At 39.4% G+C, this 25,803-nt stretch overlaps 3 protein-coding genes across 6 annotated transcripts in view; 2 read left to right on the plus strand and 1 right to left on the minus strand.

The window, feature by feature from the left end:
- Positions 1 to 25,803, minus strand: part of kcnb2b (potassium voltage-gated channel subfamily B member 2b) — a 118,013-nt gene that overhangs the window by 71,008 nt on the left and 21,202 nt on the right. For 2 of the 4 annotated variants that reach the window (XM_077508818.1, XM_077508819.1), the window contains 4 exons: positions 18,133 to 18,251; positions 13,669 to 13,805; positions 11,668 to 11,806; positions 2,431 to 2,635 (listed from right to left, as the gene is read on the minus strand). The gene's annotated coding sequence lies outside the window, so the exon portion shown is untranslated. Of the gene's footprint in view, positions 1 to 2,430; positions 2,636 to 11,667; positions 11,807 to 13,668; positions 13,806 to 18,132; positions 18,252 to 21,567; positions 21,746 to 25,803 lie in introns of those variants that run through there. The other 2 variants (XM_077508821.1, XM_077508820.1) reach the window with 2 other exon arrangements.
- On the plus strand, positions 1,241 to 17,588 carry LOC144009219 (transient receptor potential cation channel subfamily A member 1-like). The gene is made up of 28 exons (XM_077508817.1): positions 1,241 to 1,274; positions 1,418 to 1,521; positions 2,453 to 2,615; positions 2,699 to 2,874; positions 3,603 to 3,710; positions 4,557 to 4,665; positions 4,903 to 5,048; positions 6,105 to 6,241; positions 7,431 to 7,479; positions 7,852 to 7,951; positions 8,045 to 8,145; positions 8,719 to 8,894; positions 11,208 to 11,372; positions 11,491 to 11,605; positions 11,690 to 11,856; positions 12,378 to 12,468; positions 12,534 to 12,593; positions 12,673 to 12,765; positions 13,436 to 13,506; positions 13,596 to 13,743; positions 14,002 to 14,091; positions 14,295 to 14,464; positions 14,541 to 14,670; positions 15,594 to 15,776; positions 15,847 to 15,915; positions 16,590 to 16,691; positions 16,754 to 16,872; positions 17,211 to 17,588. The coding sequence occupies exons 2-28, from the start codon at positions 1,426 to 1,428 to the stop codon at positions 17,413 to 17,415; spliced, it is 3,339 nt and encodes a 1,112-aa protein (XP_077364943.1). The 5' UTR covers positions 1,241 to 1,274; positions 1,418 to 1,425; the 3' UTR covers positions 17,416 to 17,588.
- On the plus strand, positions 19,280 to 20,453 carry LOC144009815 (transcription factor 21-like). Its single transcript, XM_077509705.1, has 2 exons — positions 19,280 to 19,567; positions 20,349 to 20,453. The coding sequence occupies exons 1-2, from the start codon at positions 19,280 to 19,282 to the stop codon at positions 20,433 to 20,435; spliced, it is 375 nt and encodes a 124-aa protein (XP_077365831.1). The 3' UTR covers positions 20,436 to 20,453.

Consider the following 25,803-nt stretch of genomic DNA (forward strand, 5'->3'; position numbering starts at 1 on the left):
ATTCACAGTGTGTATTTGTGTGGGGGTGCACACGTGTGTGTCGGCTACACTTGTTGTGGTGGTTTGTCCTGTTTGTTTAGGTAATGGCTATGTAAATATTTATAGCATTTGAATATTGTCTTATTGATGTCCACCATCCATTAATCCGTCCCACAAAAACGATCAAAAACATTTTTTCTAACGTGCTTATTTTACAAGACGAACACTCAACAGTATTTTACTTTATAAAAACAACATTCTTAAACAGAATATGAAGAATTTAAGAGGCTACATTAATTCTAATGCTGACTAGCATCGAGGCTGTAGTGCTGTAGCCCTTTAAGCAATGGCTTGCACACAAACGGTTCTTGATCCTCAGTATAGTACGATTAATGTTAATGCCGCACTGATGATCAGAGATAGGAGTTGAGCGATCTCAATGAAAAGTTTTCCAAGAGACCACTGTATTTGTTTGTAAAATCCCCCACATGAGAATGGGGGTGGGTCTTAAAGGTCACATTAAGAGGGGGAACGAAACGCAAATTGCTTCCTTCCGTCTGCAAGGTTTGATGGATCGTATACACCGCCGTGTGCAGCCGGGTGGTCAGCTTTATAGAAATGTCACAGACAGCTTTTCAAACATAACAACAATGAAGCCCGGCTCGGTAAACAGATGATAATAATAGGTGCTTTCACACCAAAAAGCTCAAGAACGTAAGATTCCTGGTACAAGACAGATCCTGGTCTTAAGAGGTTGTGCTTGGCCCACTCATTTGTGTTCACACACAGCAACAATGGGCAAGGTAGTTCATTCAAATGAGACTGATCAGCCCCGACAATTTTAAAATCTTGCCGTGTGAACCAGGCCTTAGGTAGTACCATTCCGGCCTCCCCAGACCCAGAACCGGTTTTGTGTGTGAATGCAAAGTTTGGACAAACTCCCCCGGAACATAGGCAAGTTCCATCATAAGTTCCTGCGGTGTGAAAGCCCCTAATGGTGATGCTGTAACCCCACCACCACCACCACCACACTCCCCAGGCCCGCCACACGTTCTTCCCTTTTACCAGCATTTGCACATATCACGTTTTGCCGCCGTAAATGAACCACAGTCGGTCCTATTTCCTCTCATTAGCCAAGTGGGCATGGCCGCACTCGGGCTGAGAACAACATAATGAAACGGTCGCGGATGACGGCATCTTGTCAGTGTTGGAAGCAAGAAGAAGAAGAAGAAGGAGGCAGAGGCAGCACTTATGAGGCGAACATCTAGAAGATTGTCCACTTCAAGACACTTCAAGTAAGAGGGAATCTCTTTTTTTCTTTTTTTGCCCTCTTGCCAGCCCAAATGGAGATACGGCTGCTATACATCCTTATTTGTTTCCTATGTCTGTGTGTGTGCTAATGTTTGTGTATGGTGACACACGCGCACGCACACGGAAGATTGAGTGATGAACTTCGGCAGGGACGTGGCCAGGCAGACCAGTTGTTATACAAACGTGATAGAAGATGAGGATCCGGCCCTGGCGCATCTAAATGTATTCGAGGTGAGGTGTTTTTTTTGTTTTTTTTTTAAATGGTATAATTGAAGTGATGCATTATGTAACATTAAGCCCCCATTAGAGAAACCCATCCTGTCATGTGAGAACAGAGATAGAGACATGAATTTAATTCATTCTGTCTCCATGCTCATAACTCAAAACAGTAATATCCTAAATCAACTTTCCAAATTAATATAAATGGAAATGCCCTGAACTCATTTGCTCCCAAAAACGTATAAATATGTTTTTTGTTTTTTTTATATGTTTTAAGTGTCCCAAAGACATATTTATGTTTGGTTTTTTTAAATGCTGGAGCATATAGAAAGCTTTGATGCAGCCTCTAAACTGCAAAGAATGCTTTCAGAAATGGTAGTTATAACACAAACGGCCAGCAGGTGGCAGCAGGGTATAAGAGATCAACCAGGGCCATGTTGCAACAAACTCTTTTCCCCATTGTTTTAAACAGATTTGTGAATAACAATGAAACTTAGCTCTTTTCTAATGCTAATTGCTGCAAAACCGAAACAGATAGAAATATACTTTTATTTCCTGATGAAAGAAGAGATTTTCATCTTTCTTTTGGTAGGTTCCATGTTTTTATAGCAATAGACGATACTTTAAAAGTATTGGCCTATTGGCTATCCAGTCATATATTCAGATCAGTTGGTAAAACTGACCCAAGTTAGTAGGGCAGTCCAATTTCTGACCCAGACATAAAACAACGGGGTTGCGTTATTTTTGACCCAGCTGTTTTTCAACTGAACCTGGGGGCACTATTACACAGACATAAAACTCAAAAGAATGCCTAATTTTAGGAGCGACGAGCACTAATTTTAATGAAAGAAAAATATTGAAGTGTAATCCTCCAAGACGTTTCATATTAAGGGAATAAAGCATCAATAGTAAAACGTTTACCTCTCTCATCTCTGTGGTTTAGTTGGCCGAGAAGGGTGACCAGGTTTTGCTGGAGAGCCTGGTGAGGAAGAGCCCTGAGGTCCTAAGTGAGAAAGATGAATACGGCGCCGGGCCCGTTCATCACGCCGCCGCGGGGGGCCACATCGCCCTCATCCAATTCATCATCAACGTCCTGGGCCCGCAGAGTACGGCCTCGGTCCATCACCTGTACGCAGAGATGTTGTACACACTCTAGTTCATTTGTAAACGTCCTCGTTTTTCCTACAAGCTTTGAACGGCTGTGACGAGCGCGGCGATGTGCCCCTCCACTGGGCCGTGGGCAAGAACCAGGCGGAGAGCTGCAGGGTTCTGATGGACCTGCGAGCCAACCCAAACGTCCTCAACGCGGCGCTGCTGGCGCCCCTGCACTTGGCCGTCAGCCTGGGACACAACAGGCTCGTGGAGGTGAGTTCAATTACCAAGTAGGAAATGTGTCAAAGTATAAGTCTTGGATTTCGCCCAAAATTGGCTGCTTCAATCCAAAATGGCCGACTTACTGTTCAATTTCAGGCACGAGTACTTAAGACTTTTTTTTTTTTTTTTTTTTTTGCGTCCTGTTATGATAGACATGTCCACCCAGTTTCATGTTGACAGGTCAAAATGATTTTGGGGGATGATTTTTTATTTTTATTTTTCAGTTTTTCTGGCCACATTTTCTTGGAATTGACCAAAAATGTTTCCATTCAAACCAAAATGGCCGACTTACTGTTCAATTTCAGGCATGGGTACTTGAGATATTTTAACATGGCGAGTTGTGCTAAACATTATTGTACACCCAATTTCATGTTGATAGGTCAAGCAAATGTCGGGGGCCGCTTTTTCCCTTCAAAATGGCTGCTTCACACCAAAACGGCGGACTTCCTGCTCATTTTCAGGCATGCGTCCTTGAGATTTTTTTTGTCTGTCCTGTTATCATACATGTGTCCACCAAATTGCATGTCGATTGTCATGAAAGTTCAAAGTGTACTGTTGCTTTCCCCACTCTTTATGAAAAGTTTAGCCGCAGCAAACTGACGTCAGCGGCAGACAATCGCGGATGGCATTGGGGCGGGCGACACCTTGGACGGGTCGCCAGTCAATCATGCATCAGTCTTCACTTGTTGACTAGCGAAATGAGTGTTTGTCCTTGGCAGCTGCTGCTCTCCTACGGCACCGTGGACTACAACCAGCCCGGGGACCTTGGCAACACTCCCGTCATGATGGCCTGCTCGCTCAATAACTGCGAAGCGCTCAGCTTGTTGGTAAGCAAAGCATAATTTCACAATTTTTTATTTTTTATTTTTTTTCGGGTGCAAAATTTCGAGATTTGCGCAATATTTGTCACAAAAAGTAATTTTAAGGATTCACAACAATTTTGGGAGAAGGTAATTTATATACTGTATATACACGTATGTACATATTAGAGATAAACCGCTATGGGGGTTTTTTCAGAAACGATACCTAATACGAGTATTAGTAGTCAAGGATGCCGATATTCATTTTCACTATAAGGGAAATTGGCATCAAAATTTGAAAAAATACAAACTCCAACTCTTTTTTTTTTTTTTTTTTTAATATTTAAACATGTTTATTGAACAACTTTTAGGGTTAGTAAAATATTGGAGTTTAAAAAAAATATATATAAAATCTTATTCAATCGCCATCTTTGTTTTAAAAATCGGACAAAAATTTCAGGGATCTCTCAGGGACAGTTGCATGTCTTCAAAAGTTAAATAGCTCTCTATTGTGTTCTCAGTAAAAAAAAGTTTTCTAAAATTTCAAAAGTATTAGAATTTTACTTATCTTATTTTTAAATTCTATGAAATTTAATAATTAGTTCACCAACCCCTGGGCATTATCTTATTTTGAAATGACTTGGTCAGAACCATCAAAAAGCCGAAAACCGGTCACAATAACGCCGAAGGGTTTTAAGTTTTCTTTCGCCCGATTAATTTTTTATTTTTTTAAATGGATCTATTATCGGCCGTATATGATTCTTCAAAATGGCCGCTGCCGATATTCATCAAAATTCTCTATATCGGCTCAGATAAATCGGTCTATTCCTAGTACATATAAATCACAAAAATCTCTTGTGTGTTTTTTTAAAGATAAAGCACGGAGCACGCCTTTGCGACCAGAACAAGCTGGGACACTTTGCGGTGCATGTGGCTGCCTTTGCGGGTGCAAAAAAGGCTTTGGAGTTCATCCTGAAGGCCGGTAAGACAACGCATAATGTGTACGAGTATATTTTCTAATATATTGAAATAAATTATTCAAAATTATTACAAAAACACATCATTATTATTATTACACTTACTCTTTGTTAAATTAAAATGGAGTAATTTATATTTATTTTTAAATTAATAACATTTACTGGTGTATATATGTCTAATTTACATTTACATACATGTTTTATTTCTTGTCAGTATACGTGATTGAATTATCCGCCAACAGGGGAGGAACTGGGCTACTTGGGTGAAAACCACATTAACTATGTGGACAAATCCAATAGCTCTCCTCTGCATCTGGCTGTGCGGGGCGGCAACGTGGAGACCATTCGATTCTGCATCGACAAGGGAGCCAAAATTGACCAGAAACAGGTACTTATTTGATAGAGCTTCCTGGAATTGGGTCTGAAAATTCAGCGCCGGAAGCCGATTTCACGTTGCAACATGAAATTTGATAGCCCTTTCTATTATGTGGAGTCCCACAAAAAAACAAAACAAAACAAAAAAAAAAAAAAAAAGTCTATAGAACGCGAATCAAAAACATCACAAAAAGGATTTCAAACAGACGTTTAAAATCATTTTGGCCAGTACGTATCATTGATGACAGTTTGTCTCAAGAACATGAAATTTGGTAGGTGCAATTATCAGGAGTAGACCCACAAAAAAGTCTCAAGAACCTATTTCTGAAAAGTCACAAAAAAATTTTTATTTTGATTTAAAGTACCTATTTTGGGTTCAAATCAGCCATTTCACAAAGATTATTTTTTTTATTTTTTATTTTTTTTTTAGTATTTTGTCTGTTTACTACCTAAACAAAAGCACACTTAAGATATTACCTCTGGGTACACCACGATACGATACAATACGATACGATTCGATATGCGATACAAGGCTCACGATAACGATTATCTCACAATATGACCATCCCGCGATTATCGCTATATTGGTCAGGTAATAAATCCACGATAATCTACGATAAAAGTACTCAAGACAGAAACTGATGAAAATAGTTTTTAAATCCTCAAGGTCAGAATCAGAGCAAACATCATTACAATTTAGTAATTGTAACTAGCACGGCATTATAATGGCGGCCACCTGCTGGCGCTGTTCTGTGCAAATGAGCTCGTATCCAGAGAGCGAGAGAGCTGCCGTGCTAACTTGTAACAAATGACCTCCACTCACACTGAGGTGCAATCAGCGGCCTCCTCCTGCCAGTCCTGCTTATCTCATTAAAGGCTCGTGTTACACATCTGAGCGTTCTGCCAGCAAGTCTGGGTGACGCTTCGCTAAGTGCACCATACGTGTGTGTATACCAAGTCCTGTGTTTGTGCCGCTCTGTCAAACTCAATATGTCAGCATGTGGAGACAACGTAATCTCGTCAACGCGTCGGTTTAATTGATGCGTTTGTTTGTTTGTTTGCCGTGAAGCATGACAGGTCGACGCCGCTGCACTTGGCGTGTACCCAGGGTGCCATCGACGTGGTCAAAATGATGCTGTGCTCTCATGGCCGAGTGGAGGACATCATTAACCTCAAGGATGGAGCTTGTCAGACGCCGCTGCACAAGTGGGCCCTCTCGCCGCATCATGGCTGCGCGCATGGATGGATGAATGGGTCAAGGGAGAGTACGTTGGCGGTAGCTTGACTACGAGCGCAACTTACGAGGGTTTCGTGTAACGAGCTGTTGCGAGGTTGAATTGTTTTGCTTTGTGTTTGTGCCATTTTTCTCAGATTTCAAGTTTTCTTAATTGAAAGATAAGTGCAGGTCTCAGCAGGGCTTCAATGCATTGACTCACCAATTGTTTGGTCAGGCGATGATGTCAGGAACCGGGTTATGGATGTTGGGTAGTTTGAAGAGGTGATATGTGAACAATACTAATCTTTTGGCTTGAAATATTACAGGATATCAAATGATAGTCAAATAATAATGCGACTAATGCTTGAAAAACCTTATCAAGCCGAGAGGCCTGCCTAGCTTGTCTCCCCTCCCACATACACACAACAGAGCAAGGCAGCCATCTTGCTTTTAAGCCTTTTACCCAGCAGGAAGTACTCACATCTAAATGCAGTAGCCATACCTGGCCAGTGGGGGCATACTAAACATAAAATTACCACTATGGTCAAACCTTCAAAACAAAGCAGAACTAACACAAAGTTACAACTTGGATAAGTGCTTATTTAAACTTAACTAATCTTAACCTCTTTAGAAATTCATTAATTTATTAATTCCAAGTCCCCTTCGCGATAATGGCTCCAACACTTTGTGTTGCCAGACAAAAAAATGAGCAAAATTTAGATGGCATTTCAACTCGATTTCAATTTGATTCAATTCGATGCAGAAAATTGTAATAACGAAAGTAAGTAAAAAACTTCAACTCCAACTCATACATGACTGTGCCTATGGATGGATGCAAGATGGGTCGTCTGGATAAAGAGATGCATAGATGTACAATGCATGTGTCAATAGGGATCAATATGGATGGACCAAAGATGGTGGTGAAAGCTAGACAGATTGGATCCAAGCATATAGTATATAAATTGATGGATGCTTGGATGGATGAATGATTGCTTTTGGACGGTTGTCTATGTCTTTGCACTGATGATGTGATCCACCAATCGCAAGAATGATTTATTCCTACTACACCTGCTTGTAAAATGAAGCTCCATACACACCATGACATTAAAGAAACAAACTCATGGTAATATAATGTGCCTGCCTTACAATAACACCCATTTCTCCTCTTCGTCTTTTCAGGGCGACCATATTTGACCACATCGACTTAGCCGAGTACCTCATATCTTTGGTAAACGCCTACACACAACACAGTGCAATCCCTAATAATGTGAATTCCTCAATATATCCTAACAATATGGTATTGTGTTTTGACCTTTGAACAAATATACAAGCGCACTTATTAGCTTGCAAAGGGTGCTTGTAATTACTTGTTGACCATCTGTCACCATCTGCCAGAAAGAAGAAAAAAAGAAAAGAAAAAAAAAACATGCTCAAGCTGACCGATTATTTACACAAACACCATAGCAGGAAATAGACGTGCGTGCTTCGTTCATCTTGATTAAAAATGATGTGGCTACACAGGGAAAAGTTTAGTGCCATGATGCAATTTGATTGATGTATTTATGCAGACGTGACTTGCTATACTGTACATCTCCCTCAGGGTGCAGATGTCAACTCGGTGGACTATAAGGACAACACCCCCTTGCTGCTGGCAACAAGTTGCGGCGCATGGAGGACCGTTGCGCTGCTACTGTCCAAAGGTGGAAAACCAAACGTTCACCTTTTTGACCAGAATTCACGTTTCTCACCATATAATTATTTTTTTTTTATTTAAATGAAATTTTTTTTTTTAGGGGTCAATGTCAACCTAACCGACAGGTTTGGCTGTAACTTCCTTCACCTGGCCATTTTGCAATCCAAGGGGCTGAAAAATCTACCGGAAGATGTACTGCAGGTAAATATCTATCCCTGTGAGAATGGCAAGCTCTGTGTTTTGCGAGGAGAATTACTCAAAAGCATTTTTTTTTCATGTAATTTCAATATGTAGGGATATTTTTTTTTTTTTACTTTCATAAGAGAGCAAATAGTACATACTAATAAAAAATAAACAAAAAAAAAGCTATGCCCTGATTGGCCTTTCCATTTCTGGGGGTGTGGCCAAAGTACAATTAAAAAAAAGTCATTAGAACCTCTTATTATTGTTTGACCATAATTACCTATTTAAGAAAAAAAATGAAAAAAAATATGTCAAGTAAATAAATAAATAAATAAATAAATAAATAAATAAATAAATACATAATGCTGCACTCTGATTGGTCAGTCCATTTTGGGGGTGTGGCTTAGTTAAAGCTCAATTCCCACACTGAAGATTTCCAGTCCAAGTTATGTGCGGTCTTCCTGTTTACCATACTTACATAATCTGCTTTTAACTTCAGATAGGATGCATGTTACGTAAGCGCTAGCAATTAGCTGCTTCAGCTGATAACGCAGTTTCTTCTCCTGCTTTTTTTTTTTTCTATTTTTTTAGCGCAGCAGCGTGAAGGCGTTGCTGAGCTGCGAGGACAACGAGGGCTGCACGCCGCTGCACTACGCGTGCCGGCTGGGCATCCACGACTCGGTGCGCAACATGCTGGGCCTCTCAGGCCAGCTGGGCCTGGCGTGCAAGTCCAAGGACAAGAAGTCCGCCCTGCACTTTGCCGCTCAGTGAGTAGCTTTGCTAGCCCTGAGGGCCCGGGATGGAGCGCAGCTGTTGCTTAAGCGTTGTGCTCCACAGTCTCCTTTTGGCTGCAGAGGCCTGTTTTTGTGCTGCTATTGGTCTCCTCTTGAGACTAAGAGCGACTAAGAGTGACCAGCCAATAGAAAACGTAAGATTTATTATTAAGATTTATTATTACTCCACAATCTCCGCTTTGCTGCAGTGGCCCTTGGTCTCATCATGAATAAATGGTTTCTAAACTTAGACGCAAGCTCAATAACAAATACTCTGTTGTTTGTATTGTCACAAGACTAAGGGCATGGATGAACGAATAATGAAGTCTCCGCAATCTCCTATTTGCTGCATCAGCCCATTTCCATGCTGCCCTTCGTCTAGAGAGCAGACAAAGGGACTTTGGAGGCATAACGGTCAGGGTCATAGATTTGAGGCCACATTATTATACTCCACAGTCTCCTCTTTGCTGTAATGGCCCATTTTCTCGGTTCTCTTAATTTGCTTTCTAATGGGCTACTACCGTAAAGCAGATGTTGCCCGTAGTCTCCTCAATAAACTTCAATTAAACTTCCTCCTCATATATTTAATAATAATTAAAAAATATATATATTAGTTCTAAATGTTGTAGTCAACAATTATAGTCAACAGTCTTCACTATCTTGCAGCAGCCCTCAGTCTCCTCTTGAATAAAAAGCCTTGTGTGCAAGCCCAATGACATGAAGTCTATTATTAGCAATTTGACCACACATGAAGAGACAAAACCATTCGAGTTTGGGCTTGTAGCACCATTACACTTCACAGTGTTCACTTCACTACAGTGGGCTTTTTTTTTTTTTTATTGCCCTTAGTCTCCCCATTAATACAACTGCGAATAGACAATTGGCATTATTATACACCACATGCTCCACTTCAGCAGAAGAAAAACAGGAAATATTCATTGTCATACTCTTAACGATGCATAGTTGAATACTGCTGTTTTAGTCGATATGCTGTTTATAATAAAAAAAAGAAAAATGGCTCTGCAGGAGCATAACAGCTCAAATATGACTCTTCAGAGACCCGAGACTGAAGCCAACTGTCTCATCTTCCTAATTGGACAAACGTGATATGGGGACAAATGTATATCAGTGGGTTTCGGCGTTACCTCATCATCCAGGTTTTTTGGCACAAAAAAGCTTTTTTGAGGATTAATTGGCCATGACATCTCCATTACGCACTGACCCAAAGGTCTAGAATAGAATCCAATTAGTGAAGCCGATGTGATTTTTTTTTTTTTTTTTTTTTTTTTTAAGTAGGTGTGAAATGAGTGGTCATGTACTCATTCCAGTAGTGCGACAGGGCAGATGAAGATTCTATGATGTCATACAGCACTCGTTAAAACAGGGTTCTCAAACTGGGGACCCCGGACTACTGGGGGTCTGCAAACTGTAGCTTGCACTCTAAAAACAGTTGGGTCAAAAATAATCCAATTATTATTAAAAAAAAAAAAAAAGCGACCAACTGACAATGTCACCCACATTTTCGATAATTTATTGAACCCAAAAGGTCTGGTCAATTGGGTAACCCCAAAAATTGGGTTATTTTGACCCATAGACTTGAACTATTCATTTTAAAAAATGGTGTATAAAATCTAACAAAATGAATGAATATGTATAAAATGAAAAATTGCCTTGTTTGGTGGGTTTTTCATTTGACCCAACACAGTATGGGGGTGTGCAAAATCATTCCCAAAAAATTATTCTACACCCTTTGCTAGGTCAGAGAGAGAGAGAGAGAGAGAGAGAGAGAGAGAGAGAGAGAGAGAGAGAGAGAAGAAAAATGGACCAACCTGCTAGTTGGGTCAATCTGACTAAACTTTGGGTTGTTCTTATACGTTGTTTTGTTATGTTAACAAATGCTTTAAAAAAAAAATAAAAATCTTAAAAAACTAACTGAAATATATAGCAAAAACATCCTTTGTTTTTGTCTTTGTCATTTATCTTTTCATCTTTATTTTTTTTTTAGCTAAAGCTAACACTAAAACTAATAATAATAAAAATAAAAATAAAAAGTTCAAATGAGGCAGTTTGCGGGGGAACCCTAACCTGCACTTAAAAACTAATTAAAACTAACTGAATGTAAAAAGTCAAATCAAAACAAAAACAAAAACAAGCTTTGATGAAAAATGGCAAACTATTAGAAACCTGCCTGTAAGGGTTCCCTGGGCCTAAAAAGATTTGTGATTATCTTGGGGTCCTCTGAAGCCTCTTACATGCCCTCTAGTGTTGTGATTGCTTTTGCCCCCCCCCCCCCTCCAACCCCTATAGGTACGGCCGAATCAACACGTGTCATCGACTGCTGGAGACCATCACAGACTCGCGCTTGCTCAATGAAGGCGACGAGCGGGGCCTGACGCCGCTTCACTTGGCATCCAGGGGGGGCCACACGCAGGTGGTGGGGCTCCTAATGCGTAAAGGGGCTCTTTTTCACAGGTAAACATCAATCACACCTTTCTAAATGGCCCTGGGCTGTTGGTAGTGCAGTGGTTCACATTTGTGTTATGTTATGTTTTGTTTTGCAGCGTAAATTTTTGTGTTTGTTTGTCTGTAGTGATTACAAAGGCTGGACCTGTTTGCACCACGCAGCCTCAGAGGGTTACACACAAACTATGGACATTATATTATCCGCCGATATGAAACTGCTGGATAAAACAGATGAAGACGGGGTACGAATTATTTCCCCCCCCCCCCCTCAGTCGGAAAAGTTGACAATATTAAAAGGAATTACCTGCCATCATGTGACATTACAGAACAGCGCCCTCCACATCGCAGCGAGGATGGGCCACGTGGCGGCGGTCATGGTCATGGTGAACCGGGGGGCGGAGTTCTCGCTGAACAAGAGCGACACGTCCTTCTTTCACGAAGCGCTGCAGAACGGCAAACATGATGTGGTCAATGCCGTCATTGACAGTGAGAGGTATGTACAACTTCTTGGTTGGTGGAAAACAGCGGCTGCTCGAGTACCGAATAGAAAATGTACCAATTTTATTTTTATTTTTTATAAACCTCATTTACTGAAAACATCTTGACATAGGCCTGTCATCTCTTATTGTTAGAGAATTATCGGTGGATAAATTGGCTGCTCGAGCGCTGAATAGAAAAAGACAAGAAAAAAGTCGAACTGATGCAGCCACTACCTGCGCTCAATGTTAAATAAGAGAAAAGTGCGGGTGGTCAAGGACGTTATTATTGAAAAAGATTGGATGAAATTGGTGACTGCTTGAGTGCCAACAAGAAACCTAATGTGTGGATTAATTTGTCAACCTCATCTACCTTAAACAATTTGGACTCCATATCACATTAAAATCAACAATTCCTGCTTTGACATGAAACTATCATCCCTTACGGTTTGAAAAATAATGTTGGAAAACAGCGGCTACTTGAGTGCCGAAAATAAAAAGAATTGTAGTTACGCCATGTGTACAATTGTCCCGGCAGATGTGCGGAAGCGGTAATTAAGTACAAAATCGGAGGATCCCAACGATGCCCCATCATGGACATGATTGAATACTTGCCCGAGACCTACAAGGTTTGTCATCTAGCGATTTACGCGTCCATGATTTGCAAATTTTAACATGCATTCCTGCTACTTAGCACCTATTGGACCGCTGCGTCAAGGAGTCCGAGGATGATCACAACTCCTCTGAATACCACGTAATTCATCAATATTCATTCTATCTGAAGGCGTCTCGCCAACTGAAGATACAGTCAAACTGATGTCCTCCTTCCACAGATTGAATACGACTTCAAGTGGCTGCAAGCGCCGCTCGAAATGCAGAAGAAAGGGGATAAGTTGAATCGGGTACAGCCGCTTGCTGCACTCAATGTAAGTAAAAGAGAAAACTGTGGCTGCCTAATACAAACATGCACTATACATCTTTTTTATCTACTTATAATATCATCTTTCCTTGATACTGTCCCCCCTTATAGTTAAATTTTTTGGTCCAAACAGTGGCTGCTCGAGCAGTGATTAGAAGCATGGATGGACATGTAATTTTAATGTTTTAGCTCAGCTATTTCAAACAACTCAAACACTACAAAAAACGGTTTGTTGCTTGCTTTTATGTAAAACTGCCGTTTTTTTTTTTTTTTTTTTTTTTTTTTAAAGATTAATGCAAAACAGTGACTACGCGAGTGCTGAATAGAAACACATAACTACAGTAGACTTTCAATTTTTTGCCCACAGCTATCATAAGCCTCACTTTGCCTCAATGTAAGCCATCACTTACTGTTTAAAAAATAAATAAATAATTGGTTGAAAGTAGCGGCTGCTAGAGTGCCGAATAAAAATGTATAGTTTTGATTTTGACCTCAGCCATTGAGCATCAAACACAAGACTGCGTATCCATTAACACCAACGTGAGTGTTGTTTTCACTTGAATCTTGAAAATAATTGGTGTTCAACAGTGGCTGCTCGAGTGCCAAAAAGAAAGTTTTCAATTACATAATATAGTGTGTCACTGTGCAGATATTCAGGATATTCTTATTTTTTGCAGGCAATGGTGAAGTCCAACCGCCTCGAGCTTCTCAACCACCCTGTCTGCAAAAAGTATCTGTCCATGAAGTGGTGATTTTTTTTATTTTTTTTTTATTATAATCAAACCTATAATCACGCATGTTTTTTTCTTGCGACCAATCTTCGCGTCAATCCCGCAGGGTGGCGTACGGGAGCACGGCGCATATCGTCAACATGGTCACATACCTGCTGGGCCTGCTGCCGCTGACTCACCTCATTGTGACCTTGAGGCCCACCATGAACACCACCAACCACCAGATCACCATGGTACCCGTGTCCTTCACGGAGGTACAATCAAGTTGCTGGCTGCTTCCCGAGCGCCGAACAAAACGTGACGTGATGTGACTTGCCTTTGAAAGAAACATAGAAAAGAAATATGAAATGACACAGAAATAGCACTTAAAAAACATTTATTAGCCGTGTTTCTGTCCTGATTCAGTTGATTTTGACGGCGACTGCTACCCGAGTGCTACTTTTGATTTGCAATATTGTATAATTCAGCAAGGTCATACGGATACTTCCTTTGTTTTTCTTTGCGTTGAGCAGCAAAGCACGTTCCTGTCCTTCTGTATGGTGATCGTCCTTGCAATGAACATCTACTCCATAATTAAGGAAGTCTTTCAGATAAAGCGACAGGTAAAGAAAAAAAGTTACCCACGTTTTTTATTTTTTTATTTTTTTTTTATGTTTGGTTATGTTGCATTGGGGGCGTATAGAACATATTCTAAAGAAAAAAAATGGACTTGACTTCTCCATGAAACAAGTCTCATTACCATTACTGATCAAATTATATGAAATTGACCCATAACGATAACTGCGTGACTTGTTTTGCATATCAGGGTTGGAGCTACTTGCAGGATGACTCCAACCAAACCGACTGGTCTTCGGCCGTCTTCTCGCTTCTCTTCATCATCCCGCTCATGCTCAACGCGTCGGGCTCCTGGTACTGGCAAGTTGGCGCCATGGCTGTCTTCAGCTCCTGGATGGGGTTTATCATGTATCTCCAGAGGTACGGAAATCGTAGGTAAAAAAAAAATAAATTGTGCCCACCCGGCGGTTGACTGCGGCAGGTCACCCCCCCGCAGGTTCGAGACCATCGGCATCTACGTGGTGATGTTCGGCGAAATCTGCAGGACGTTCAGTCGAACCATGCTACTGTTCCTCTTTCTCTTGCTGGCTTTCGCCTTGACCTTCCATGTTCTCCTGCTCAACCAGGTCATCCTTTTTGCACTCATGTCGTTGCTAAATTCACTTTAAAAAGAGTTAGGGCAAAAATAACCCAATTATGGGCTAAAAGGGGCTGAATGCTATGTGGGTCAAGTTGACCTAACTTTTGTTAAAGTTAAAAAAAAAAAAAAAATCATTTTGTTCGGTTGTTTTGTTGGATCAACTTAACAAAACAACCTTTTTTTTTTTTTTTTGCCCCAAATTAGTACACCCTTAACTGCCCCGTTAAAATCAACCCAATTTTGGTCAAAAATTGGATTTGATCCACTACACTGATCAAACCAAATTTTGGTTTGATCAAAATGGACCCAAGTAGAGTGGCAGTCCAATTTTTGACCAATATTGGGTTATTTTTGGCTCAGAATGGACTGGCTGCTGCCTGGGTGAATATGAACATGAATATATATATTTTTTTCTCCTTCATTGCACAAAACCCCCTCCAAAAAACATTTTTTAATCCATTTTTTTTAGGATTGTGAAGAAAAAAAAAGAAAAAAAAAGAGAGAGACAGAATTGGGTCACATTGATCCAAGTACGATCGGTCACTTTTTTTTTTTTTTTTTTTTTTTTTTACTTATAATTGGGTTATTCCCATTTTATTTTATTTTTTAAGTTGTTTTGCACAATTTTTTTCCTCTCTTTTCCATTACACAAAACAACCCTTTTTTGGGGGGGGCCGGGGTGTTCTGTGCAAAAAGCACTCCCTAAAAGTTGGGTCAAATTGACCCAAGTATCGGTCTTGTCCCCTTTTGTCCCAATTTTGGGTTATTTTTGCCCCAACTGTTTTTTAGAATTTACCTTCTTTTGTTGCCGTGCAAGTTGGCATGATGGCGAGTGCTACCCGAGCGTTGCAATTAACAGTCTAGTAATCACGCCATGTGTTGTTTCGACTTGCCCTTCCTATTCTTCAGCGAGAGTTCAAGAACGTGCCGTTGTCTATATTGCAAACGTTTGTCATGACGGTGGGCGACCTCAATTACCATAACAACTTCCTGAATCCCTTGCTGAGCAAAGAGCTTCCTTTCAGCTCACTGACGTACGGGACTTTTACCTGTTTTGTTCTCGTGATGCCCATCATCCTCGTGAACTTGCTGGTAAGCTCGTCCCCCGCACGTTTCAGTAAAAGAAGGAAAGGCATGTTTAACGTGCGCCTTTGTTTTGTAGATTGGTTTAGCAGTCGGAGACATCGCAGAAGTGCAAAGAAATGCTGCCATGAAAAGAATAGCCATGCAGGTTTGTTTTTTTAAATCATTGTTTGCAAAGACTGCGATTGGCTTACAACCAGTTCAGGGTGTACCCAGCCTACTGCCCAGAACCAGCTCAGATAGGCTCCAGCACCCACCGCGACCCTTGTGAGGAATAAGTGGTCAAGAAAATGGATGGATGGAGTCCAGACAAGATTTGGCCCATCTTACATCTGCATTTGTGCTGCATGTTCCTTACATTTCTTGGATTATTTAAACTAGTCTGCCAAACATACATCAGGCTACAATTAGACACCTGTTTGTGCCTGTTGAGCTCAATAACAAGATCCCATACATGATTAGTCCCGTTCTACCAGTGCCATTGTGCTGATCACCCCATGAATACCAGTTCCTTACAAATGAGGTACCATTCAAAAGGGCAATAAAAAGGCTGTCTGACGGCATCGATATTGGTGAGAGGCATTGTTACCACTGCGACATAATCGACCAAACACGTCATGCTAGAAACAGAGTCCATAGAAGATTTGTCACATTTTATATTTGCCCTTATGTTACTCAGCCTATGAAGACATGTTCCTGACAAATGGGAAATCATTTAAAAGGGTAACAAACAAGATTTCTATCGGCGTAAGAACTATTCCTAGAAAACATAAATGATCTGGTTTACATGTGGTTGAAAACAAACATTTTATGCCAAACCAGATTGAACTCCACACTGCCCTGGAAGAGAAGCTGCCCTACTGGTTCATCAAACGAGCAGATAAACCCTCCGTCATCATCTATCCGAACCGCAAGCGTTCCAAGGTAAACGTACTCATAAATATAAATATGATGCATTTTTGTTGATTTGCATTTGTCAACCGCAGCACTACATAATGTACTTATTTGGAGGCAACATCCCGGCCAACGACGAGTGGAAACGAACGCAGGTGGTGTCGCAACAATGCTCCACGCTGGAGGCCGAACTCAAAAAACAAAAGTGCAGGTAAACGAAATTACCGTACATCTAATGAACCTTTTTCCATGTGTCATTAGACTGTGAATGCATGTAAAAGCCAAAGTGGGCCGTTTTGGATGCATTAGTGGCTATTAGTGGAAAGTGTGGTCGTGACACCACTCCAGTACGTCTCAAAAGCATTTTGATGGAAATACATTATTAATAACATCTTAGTAGCATGATACCTGTATGAAAAGCGTCGTCCTGAGATTTTTAAATTTGATTGACTCAGTCGGCATGTGTTACTCCCGCCGCGGTCAAGGCTGGATTTGATGCGTTGACACTAAACCGAAAAGAGTTTCAAGCTCTAAAATGTTCTTCTCCAGGCTGAAGGAGATGTCCGGCATGCTGGAGAAGCAGCACAACCTCCTCAAGCTCATCATCCAGAAGATGGACATCACCCCCGAGGCGGACGAGTACGACGGCCCCGTCAACGTTCAGGGCGCGGCGTGGAGGCGGGTGTGCCCGCCCAAGCGTAGCGTGTCCCGCTGGGTGCCGCTTATGAAGGCCATCGAGTCCAAGCCCAAATGAGGCGGACATATTTAGAAAACTACAACACTAAAGTAGGAAGTGAAAATCAATCAATCCTTTAACTTACAGCTGAAGTGGCTTAGCATAGCATAGTTAGCATTAAGTGCACTTTCCGAGCATGTAATTCCCTTATTTGCATGCTTGAACCTCAACTGGGTGTGGAAATAAAAACAGCTCGAAGACATTGTGTGCGCTGTAGTTTGTAGTAATTAAAAAACACAATGAAAATATGTTTTTTTAATTTGGTAGCACTCCAGTATCGAGTAAATAATGCCAGCATCGCCAATACTAATATGTTGGGGTTTTTTTCTAATTAAGGGGGAATAATATTAATCATAACCAGGACAGAATTTGGGCAAAACATAAATACAAAATACAAAAGAAAGTATCTTTTGAATCACTTCATTTATTAAATTCCTTTATTGCATTTATTTTCTGGATTTGTTTTAACCAAACAAAGTGTGCAACATATTTGCACAAGTGCTCAAAAATATGTAGAATTATTTATTTATTTTTTACCTTTAATGCAGGTTATACATTTATTTTACCCAGAGAGATGTTTCTAATCATTATTGTTATTTTTAGAATTAGCAAAAATATTTGATTTCAAAATGTAAAAAAACAAAACAAAACATCAAACTGCAGTAGTGTCGATCTGTTTACGTTGGTATCGAACCATATCAATATTAAAATATAAAATTAAATTGATCCACTCACCACAGATTTCTCTCAGGCTCAACTTGCAGATTGAGAGCAGTTTTGGCACATTTTGTCTGCCAGCTCGAACCCAACCTTGGCCTTTCTCCAGTCTTTGACAATAATTCCTCAAGAAGCAACTAGAACATAGAGTAAATAATGGAAAACATGGATGTTAGCCCTGGTCATGCCAACGTGCCAGATGTCATGGGAATGGCAAACAGCTGCTCCGTTTGCGGAAACACAATCCCTCTGTGAAAACTCCCACAGGATTAGACACTTTTGATAAGGTCTTCAAGACATTTCTATCACCGAAAAAAACAACACTTTTTTTTTTTTTTTTTGCGGGGGAGATACTAAAAAAGGTGAATTAAAAAATACTTATCAAGGTTGTATAGTGGTGTCTTGAGATAAAAATCACATTTTCCCATTGAAATTAATGGAAAAGCCATTAATCTGTTCCAATCCCCTGGGGAAAGAAAAATGTTTTGCTTGTGTTTTCCAAAATGGCAAACTTAGCATGCTATAATATTGTAATTTATAAAAAACGTAGATTAATAGTATAATTTAAACACATTACAAAGAATTTAACTAATGCTTCAATCCATTTCGGTGTTGCTCTTTCTGCTATGCCAGTTCTGGCCACCAGAGGGCAGACATCACCAGACAGACAAAGAAGAGACATGTCACACCACTTTTTTGTGTTTGAATATCTGTTGCTTCCAAAACCGCAACTATCAATGCTAACTGTTTGCATGCCAATGGTGTTTTGCATTGTTTACTTGAATACATCTAAGCATGCTTTCCTAAGGCAATGCTGTGCGGTTCTTTGAAAGACACTTTCAGAATATATGCCATTGAGAGGCTGAAATTCCAACAAGTTTAAGTTTCCTGATGATTAATCGATTATCAACATAGTTGTCGATTCATTTGCTTATCGATTAAGGGGTGCGCCGATCCGCACAGTTGCTTTACTTGGCAGAAAGTCACAAGTCTCCTTAAGTGGAGGCTGAGCGTGGCTCTTGAGTGGTGGGAGGAGAAAGCGTCGCCCAGATGTCAGCTTTCTTAAAATGACAGCCCAGACAGAACCTTGTGTTTGCTTTCCCACCCCAACCAGTCCACCCTTAGCTTCCTAGTAAGCGCACATCCCGAGGAGTTACAGGTGGCCATGCCCGCCGGGTGGGACAAGGAATACAGAGGAGCGGAGCGCGGAGGGAAAGAGTCGCACAGAAACGCAGCCAATGCCCGCGAGAGGGCCAGGATGAGGGTGCTGAGCAAAGCCTTCTCCAAGCTGAAGACCACCTTACCCTGGGTGCCCCCCGATACAAAGCTGTCCAAGCTGGACACGCTGCGCCTGGCCTCCAGCTACATCTCGCACCTCAGGCGACTGCTCCAGGACCACCCGCTGCGGGAACACCCGCTGGACGAGGACTTTGTCAAAACCACCACCAGTCTGGTATGCTATTTTATTTGACTCAAATCTTATGGTGTCAGTTTGCATGGTACCGTCATGTATCACATAGTAGCCTATTATGAATATATTTATTGTATATCACAAAGCTGAACGATTTTGAAAAATAATCTAATATTGTATATTTTTATTTTTAAATATATATTCTTAATATTGCTATATTAACAATAAGAATAAGAATATTATTATTATTATAGTAATTAAGTAATGGTTATTATTATTATTCTATATTTTTAAATATATATTCTTAATATTACTATAATAATAATTATATTATATAGTACTAATAATTTATATTTAAAAATAAAAAATATATAATATATAATAATATAATATATAAAATATATAATAATAATAATAATAATAATAATAACAATAACAACAATAATCCCAATAAACCCTTCCCCTCCCCCCCTTCCTTCTTAAGTGTTTTTTTTAATCATTTTTAATTTGTATGGTGCCCTTGAGTGTCTAGAAAGGTGCCTATAAATATAATGTATTATTATTATTATTTTCAACAACAATAATAATAATTATTATTATTATTATTATTATTAATTATAATAATAATAATGATAATAATAATTATTATTATTATTGTTATTATTATTATTATTATTATTATTATTATTAGTAGTAGTAGTAGTAGTAGTAGTAGTAGTAGTAGTAGTAGTATTTTAAAGTCATAACATACATATGTCACTTCATATTGTCATATGGTGTTTGACTTGATGATATATATTTGTACAATTATTTGTCCCACCAGATCTGGCCTTTTGGGACGCCAGGACAATCTGAGGACGAGGACTCTCATTCCAAGACCACAACGAGACTTTGCAGAGCAAAAGCCTGAACGCAGCCAGAGAGTTTCATGGTGACATCACAGACAAAAGACTGATGTAAAAACGTTAGACTTCCTGGTCTATGTTTACCATCACACCAGCATCGGTGCGTCCTGTTTATACACACAGAGTGGAAATCTCGCGATATTTGCTGTTTTTTCTAAATAAAACATTTTTTGCTCCCTGGGGTTCCCTATCACGGCAAATGAAACTTCCTGTTCTATGTTTAACATCACACTATCACCAATAAACCCATTCCACACTCACCGGGTAGAAGTGTGGTGAAATTTTGTGAGATTTGAGGCACAAACGAGCAAGGGGAAGTGTTTTCATCGGGTGGCTGTTAAACTTGCAGCTGTTGGTGAGATTCCCAAAAGTGGGAACCGTGCGAGGCGACTCAAGGGACTTTTAATGAGCTTTCTTCTCACACGGGCACAAACATTGAAGAGCCGGTGAGCAAAAGGCTCCCATGTACACTTAAGTGCTGCCATCCATCAGCATAACAAGGTGATGATAAGGATGGATGGAGTGGACCCTTTCTCAGGTTTTTTTTAATTTAAGAAGTAGGCTACTTTTTTACATGAGGTGTTAAAGCACTGACACCTAGTGGAAATTATCATAAGTGCAAGCTTGTAAAACGTTCATTCGCAGTAGAGACCAAAATAATGGTTTAAAAAAAAATCACAATTGCAGTATTCTATCAATCTAGTCTAATCTAATCTAGTCAATCAATCAACAATTAATTGCAATTAATCGCATATAATATTTAGTTTCTGCTCCAAATGTACAATAAAATGAAACCGTTTAAGTTTTTAACACTCTATTAGCATATGAGCGGATAACTATTCGAACCCTAAGAAAATATATTTATTAATTCAATAATATACATTTAACAACTGAGTGAAACCGAAAGGGAATACAGTGGACCCCGCCTTCTCGTGGTTTGGTATCCGCGGATTCACCTGTCCAGCGATTTGGAAAAAATATATATATATATTTTTTTTCCTATATATATATATTATCTTTTTAAATATACAATAGCTTAAATATCCAAAGTTTTGATGGATTTATGATTGTTTGTCGAAGGAGCACACTAATGACTGTAATTAAAACTGCCATGTACAAACAATTTACTGTACTCACCACCAGTCGACGCTTACAAACGCACAATTTGTTTGCCGGTTGAGGCTCATTAGAAGGCTCCTAAAAGTTCACATACATAATTTAATATGGCTCATGTGAAAAAGAAAAGAAACGTTATTACGTTAAAACCAACCACGAAGAAAAACTCATTTATCTTCTTCATGTTTGACGTTGTGAACAAAACAAACGTACCCCCCCACTTCCGTGTTAGATAGGCACCCGATTGGTCACATGACTAGATTGCGTCACACAAAAAAATGCAGTGATGATTGGCTAAATCGACCATTACAGGTTACGGAAGTAATGTACACAAAATTTGCGTTAATCGAGCTAATACAAAACAAACAAACAAACAAACAAACAAACAAACAAACAAGCAAGCAAGCAAACAAACAAAAAATGGTGTTAAAGGGACTTGGTGTTAACGCGTTACTATTTTTTTTCAATTATTATTATTATTAATATTTTTATTATTATTATTATTATTATTATTATTATTATTAAAGTTGTGTAATAAAAAAAACTAATTAAAATGTTGAAAAGCTAGATAACACAACTTTGTTTTATGTACATTTAAAGAAGTGGGGGGAAAAAAGGGAAATTACAGGTTTAAAAAAAAATCTTAATTGTCTTTTTTTTATTGGGGTAAAAATGATTTGAGCAGTTACAGCTAGAATGGTTTGAATTGAATTTCGTCACAATAACATCTCCGATGTTTTGAATGCGGCCAGCGTGAATAGCGGCCATGCAGATACTTGAATCCTGCACTCACAGAAAGTCAAAGTAGGACAAGAACTCAACTGGCGGGTCATGCAACTGCAAACCTTCTCATAATCAATGTTCCAAAGACTTTGTGGTTGGATCTAGCGCACCCCGGTGGACAGTAGAAGCTGCAGAAGACATGCGTGATGTGAAATGGATGACAGAAAGTCATCGTCATGAAATTGTGTGAAGTGTGAGATCTCCTTGTTCACACTTCATGACAAGTTTGGACGACGAGGTTGGAGTCGGGTTGACTGGTCGCATGTTCACCTTCCCAGTTGGGTGTTGAGTCCAGATGCTCCAGTCAACACGCAGCTGCGTCTCAAGTTGGACATCCCAGTACTGGCAATCAATGTCATGACACCCCTGAGTCACAATTCCCAGTCAAAACTACAGTCAAAAAAATAAACAGGTGTTTGTTGTCCAAATGCTTGCGATCACTTCCTGGTTCCTGAAAAATGTTGCTAGGCAATTGGACTGTACGAGTGTCAGTCTTGAGTAGGTGGAAATGTTGAAAAATAGCCAAAGAGACTCTTCTTAAGATCATTTAGTATTGCATTTTTTTTAATCTGTCAGTATGTTAGCTTGCTACATCCTCGTTTGAGAACACCGTAAAACAGTGGGCGGTACCATTTTGAATTCTGGCGAACGGTTACGGATAGTTTGCATCTTAGTTTGTGTAAGAATTCAGATATGTCAAAATCACGACTTTAATATTTCCACTATTAATGATTTCTTTCCCAGTGTGCTACTAAAACACCTTGGTAATGCTCAGCAGTCAAAACAGGGGAGCCTTTGTTATCCTCCGTACATCTAATAGGCTGTAAAATAATATTTGCCCGGTTATTGTTCTTCAAGCCTCACATTCGGCCAATCGCAAAGCAAACATCATTCACGGTGTGTATTTGTGTGTGTGCGCACACACAGATGTGTGTCGGCTACACTTGTTCTGGTGATTTGTCCTGTTTGTTTAGGTAATGGCTATGTCAACATTTATAGCATTTGAATATTGTCTCAATGGCGTGCACCTGCCCACCAGTCATTAATCCGTCCCACAAAAACGATCAAAAAAATTTTTTCTGGCGTGCTTATTTCATAAGACGAACACTCAACAGTATTGTGGTTTATAAAAACAACATTGTTAAACAGAATATGAATAATTTAAGAGGCTACATTAATTCTAATCCTGTCTAGAATCTAGGCTGTGGTGCTGTAGCCATTGAAGCAACGGGTTGATCACACACGGCGCAATAACATTCAGTATGTCGCAGACAATATAACAACAGTCATATATTCTTTATCCTCTGCATAGTACGACTAATGTTAATGCCGTACTGATGATCAGAGATAGGAGTTGAGCGATCTCAATGAAAAGTATTCCAAGAGACCACTGTATTTGTTTGTAAAATCCCCCACAGGAGAATGGGGGTGGGTCGTAAAGGTCACATTAAGAGGGGGAAAGAAACGCAAATTGCTTCCTTCCGTCCGCAAGGTTTGATGGATCGTATACACCGCCGTGTGCAGCCGGGTGGTCAGCTTTATAGAAATGTCACAGACAGCTTTTCAAACATAACAACAATGAAGCCCGGCTCGGTAAACAGACGATAATGGTGAGGCTGAACCCCCCCCAACAAACCTCCACCTCAACCCTCCCCAGGCCTGCCATACGTCCTTCCCTTTTACCAGCATTTGCACATATCACGTTTTGCCGCTTTAATGTACCGCGGCCGGTCCTATTTCCTCTCATTAACCAAGTGGGCATGGCCGCACTCGGGCTGAGAACAACATAATGAAAGGGTCGCCGGGACGGCATCTTGTCAGCGTCGGAAGCAAGAAGAAGAAGAAAGAGGAGGAGGAGGCAAGCACTTAAACATCTAGAAGATTATCCTCTACTTCAAAACACTTCAAGTAAGATAGATTGTCTTTATTTTAATTAATTGAGAGAAAGTATTACTTAAATTGTTGATAATTAAGAACTTAGCCGTAACGACGATGAGAAATGCTTGCCAAATAGTGCACCTGCATTTGAAGTGATTTATGATTTCATTTGCATATTAATTAGTGTTTTTAGAAACTCTTAATTAGCAACTGAGAAGATTGCCAAATAGTGAGCCTGCACTTAAAAAGGTTTATTAATTAGTCATTCACTATCGCACTTTGATAACTTCAGTAGGAAGTCGGACTGTGAAACTTGCTAAATAGGGATCATACCAAATTTATAAGTGTTTACAAATTGATTCTTGATTGCAGTACTCTGATAATGTGTTACAAAGGCTTCATCAACTGCTATAATACACGCATGTATTAAAAAAAAAAAGAAGTTTGCCGACTCGTGAGCTCATTCATGTTACTATTTTTTAAATTAATTATTGTTATGAATGTTACATGTAATTTTTAATGTAAGTTTTAATTGTTCAGCACTTTGAGTTGCATTTGAATGTATGAAAGGTGCTACATAAATAAAGTTTGATTGATTGATTGAAAAGTCTTACATAACTGCATAAACTTGACCAATAGTAAATGGACGATATGTTTGCCAAGACTTACTAAACTGTAAATATAATAAATAAATAAATAAATAGTTCACATGAAGTTTGCCAAAGAGTGAGACTGACTTGATTTTTAAATTTGCTATTATTATTTTTCTTTGATAAGCAACTATAAGTTGGTAGATGAGGAGAGTGCCAAATAGTGAGCCCACATTTAAAATCATTGTAAGTTGGAAGATTACGACGATAAAGTTTTTTTTTTTTTTTTTTTTTTTTAAATAAAAATCTTATTGTAATGAAAATAAAGTAAAAAAGTTATTACAATTAAAACATCAGAAAATGATGAGAAAAAATTTAACTTCACTAGTATCGATATTTTAAAATAATAATTCTCAGTTTTGTTTAACAGAAAGCAGTGAGAAGTTTTCTTTTTTTACAAAAACAGTCGATTTTTGCAAAATATTTTTAATAATTTGTATATTTTTTAAATATTTAAAGCCTTTTGTAATCATGTTTTTAAGAATAAATCCATTTTTAAAAATTGGGAATATAGATGCATTTTTACAAGAATACTCAGCAGGGCCTTGACAGTGCTCGGCTGAGCATGTGATGCTGCACCATTTGTATTCAAATATCCATTGCTTCAAGAACACAGCCGCACACATGCAAATCAATTGCTCAATCATTGTTGTCGTGACTTTTTCAGTGCAGGCTGAACGCTCTCCCTCATAATAACGGGCAAACTTGTCCAAACATAACAAGTGAGGCCGAGTCGATTATAGCACAAACGAGAATGAAAAGCCACCGTGACTCATTTGCTTCCCAGAATCCAGCCAGCCAGCGCCATTGTCCAATTTCATTTGGAGAAAATGAATCCCCATTTTTCTCTTTGTGCGCTGCGGTCTCCAGGGTAAGACGATAAAATGATGAAAAGTTATTCAAATATTGATGAAGATCAGGCAGGAAACATTTTGGCAGATGTTTT

Source organism: Festucalex cinctus, chromosome 20 (assembly GCF_051991245.1).
Source record: "Festucalex cinctus isolate MCC-2025b chromosome 20, RoL_Fcin_1.0, whole genome shotgun sequence".
NCBI classification, from domain to species: Eukaryota; Metazoa; Chordata; class Actinopteri; order Syngnathiformes; family Syngnathidae; genus Festucalex; species Festucalex cinctus.

Bases quoted from the DNA above. Each gene is read 5' to 3' on its own strand.
- LOC144009219 (XM_077508817.1), top strand. From the start codon at position 1,426: ATGAACTTCGGCAGGGACGTGGCCAGGCAGACCAGTTGTTATACAAAC. The intron at 11,606-11,689 runs GTACGAATTATT...GTGACATTACAG, and splicing joins ATAAAACAGATGAAGACGGG to AACAGCGCCCTCCACATCGC. The intron at 12,766-13,435 runs GTAAGTAAAAGA...TATTTTTTGCAG, and splicing joins AGCCGCTTGCTGCACTCAAT to GCAATGGTGAAGTCCAACCG.
- LOC144009815 (XM_077509705.1), top strand. From the start codon at position 19,280: ATGCCCGCCGGGTGGGACAAGGAATACAGAGGAGCGGAGCGCGGAGGG. The intron at 19,568-20,348 runs GTATGCTATTTT...TTGTCCCACCAG, and splicing joins TCAAAACCACCACCAGTCTG to ATCTGGCCTTTTGGGACGCC.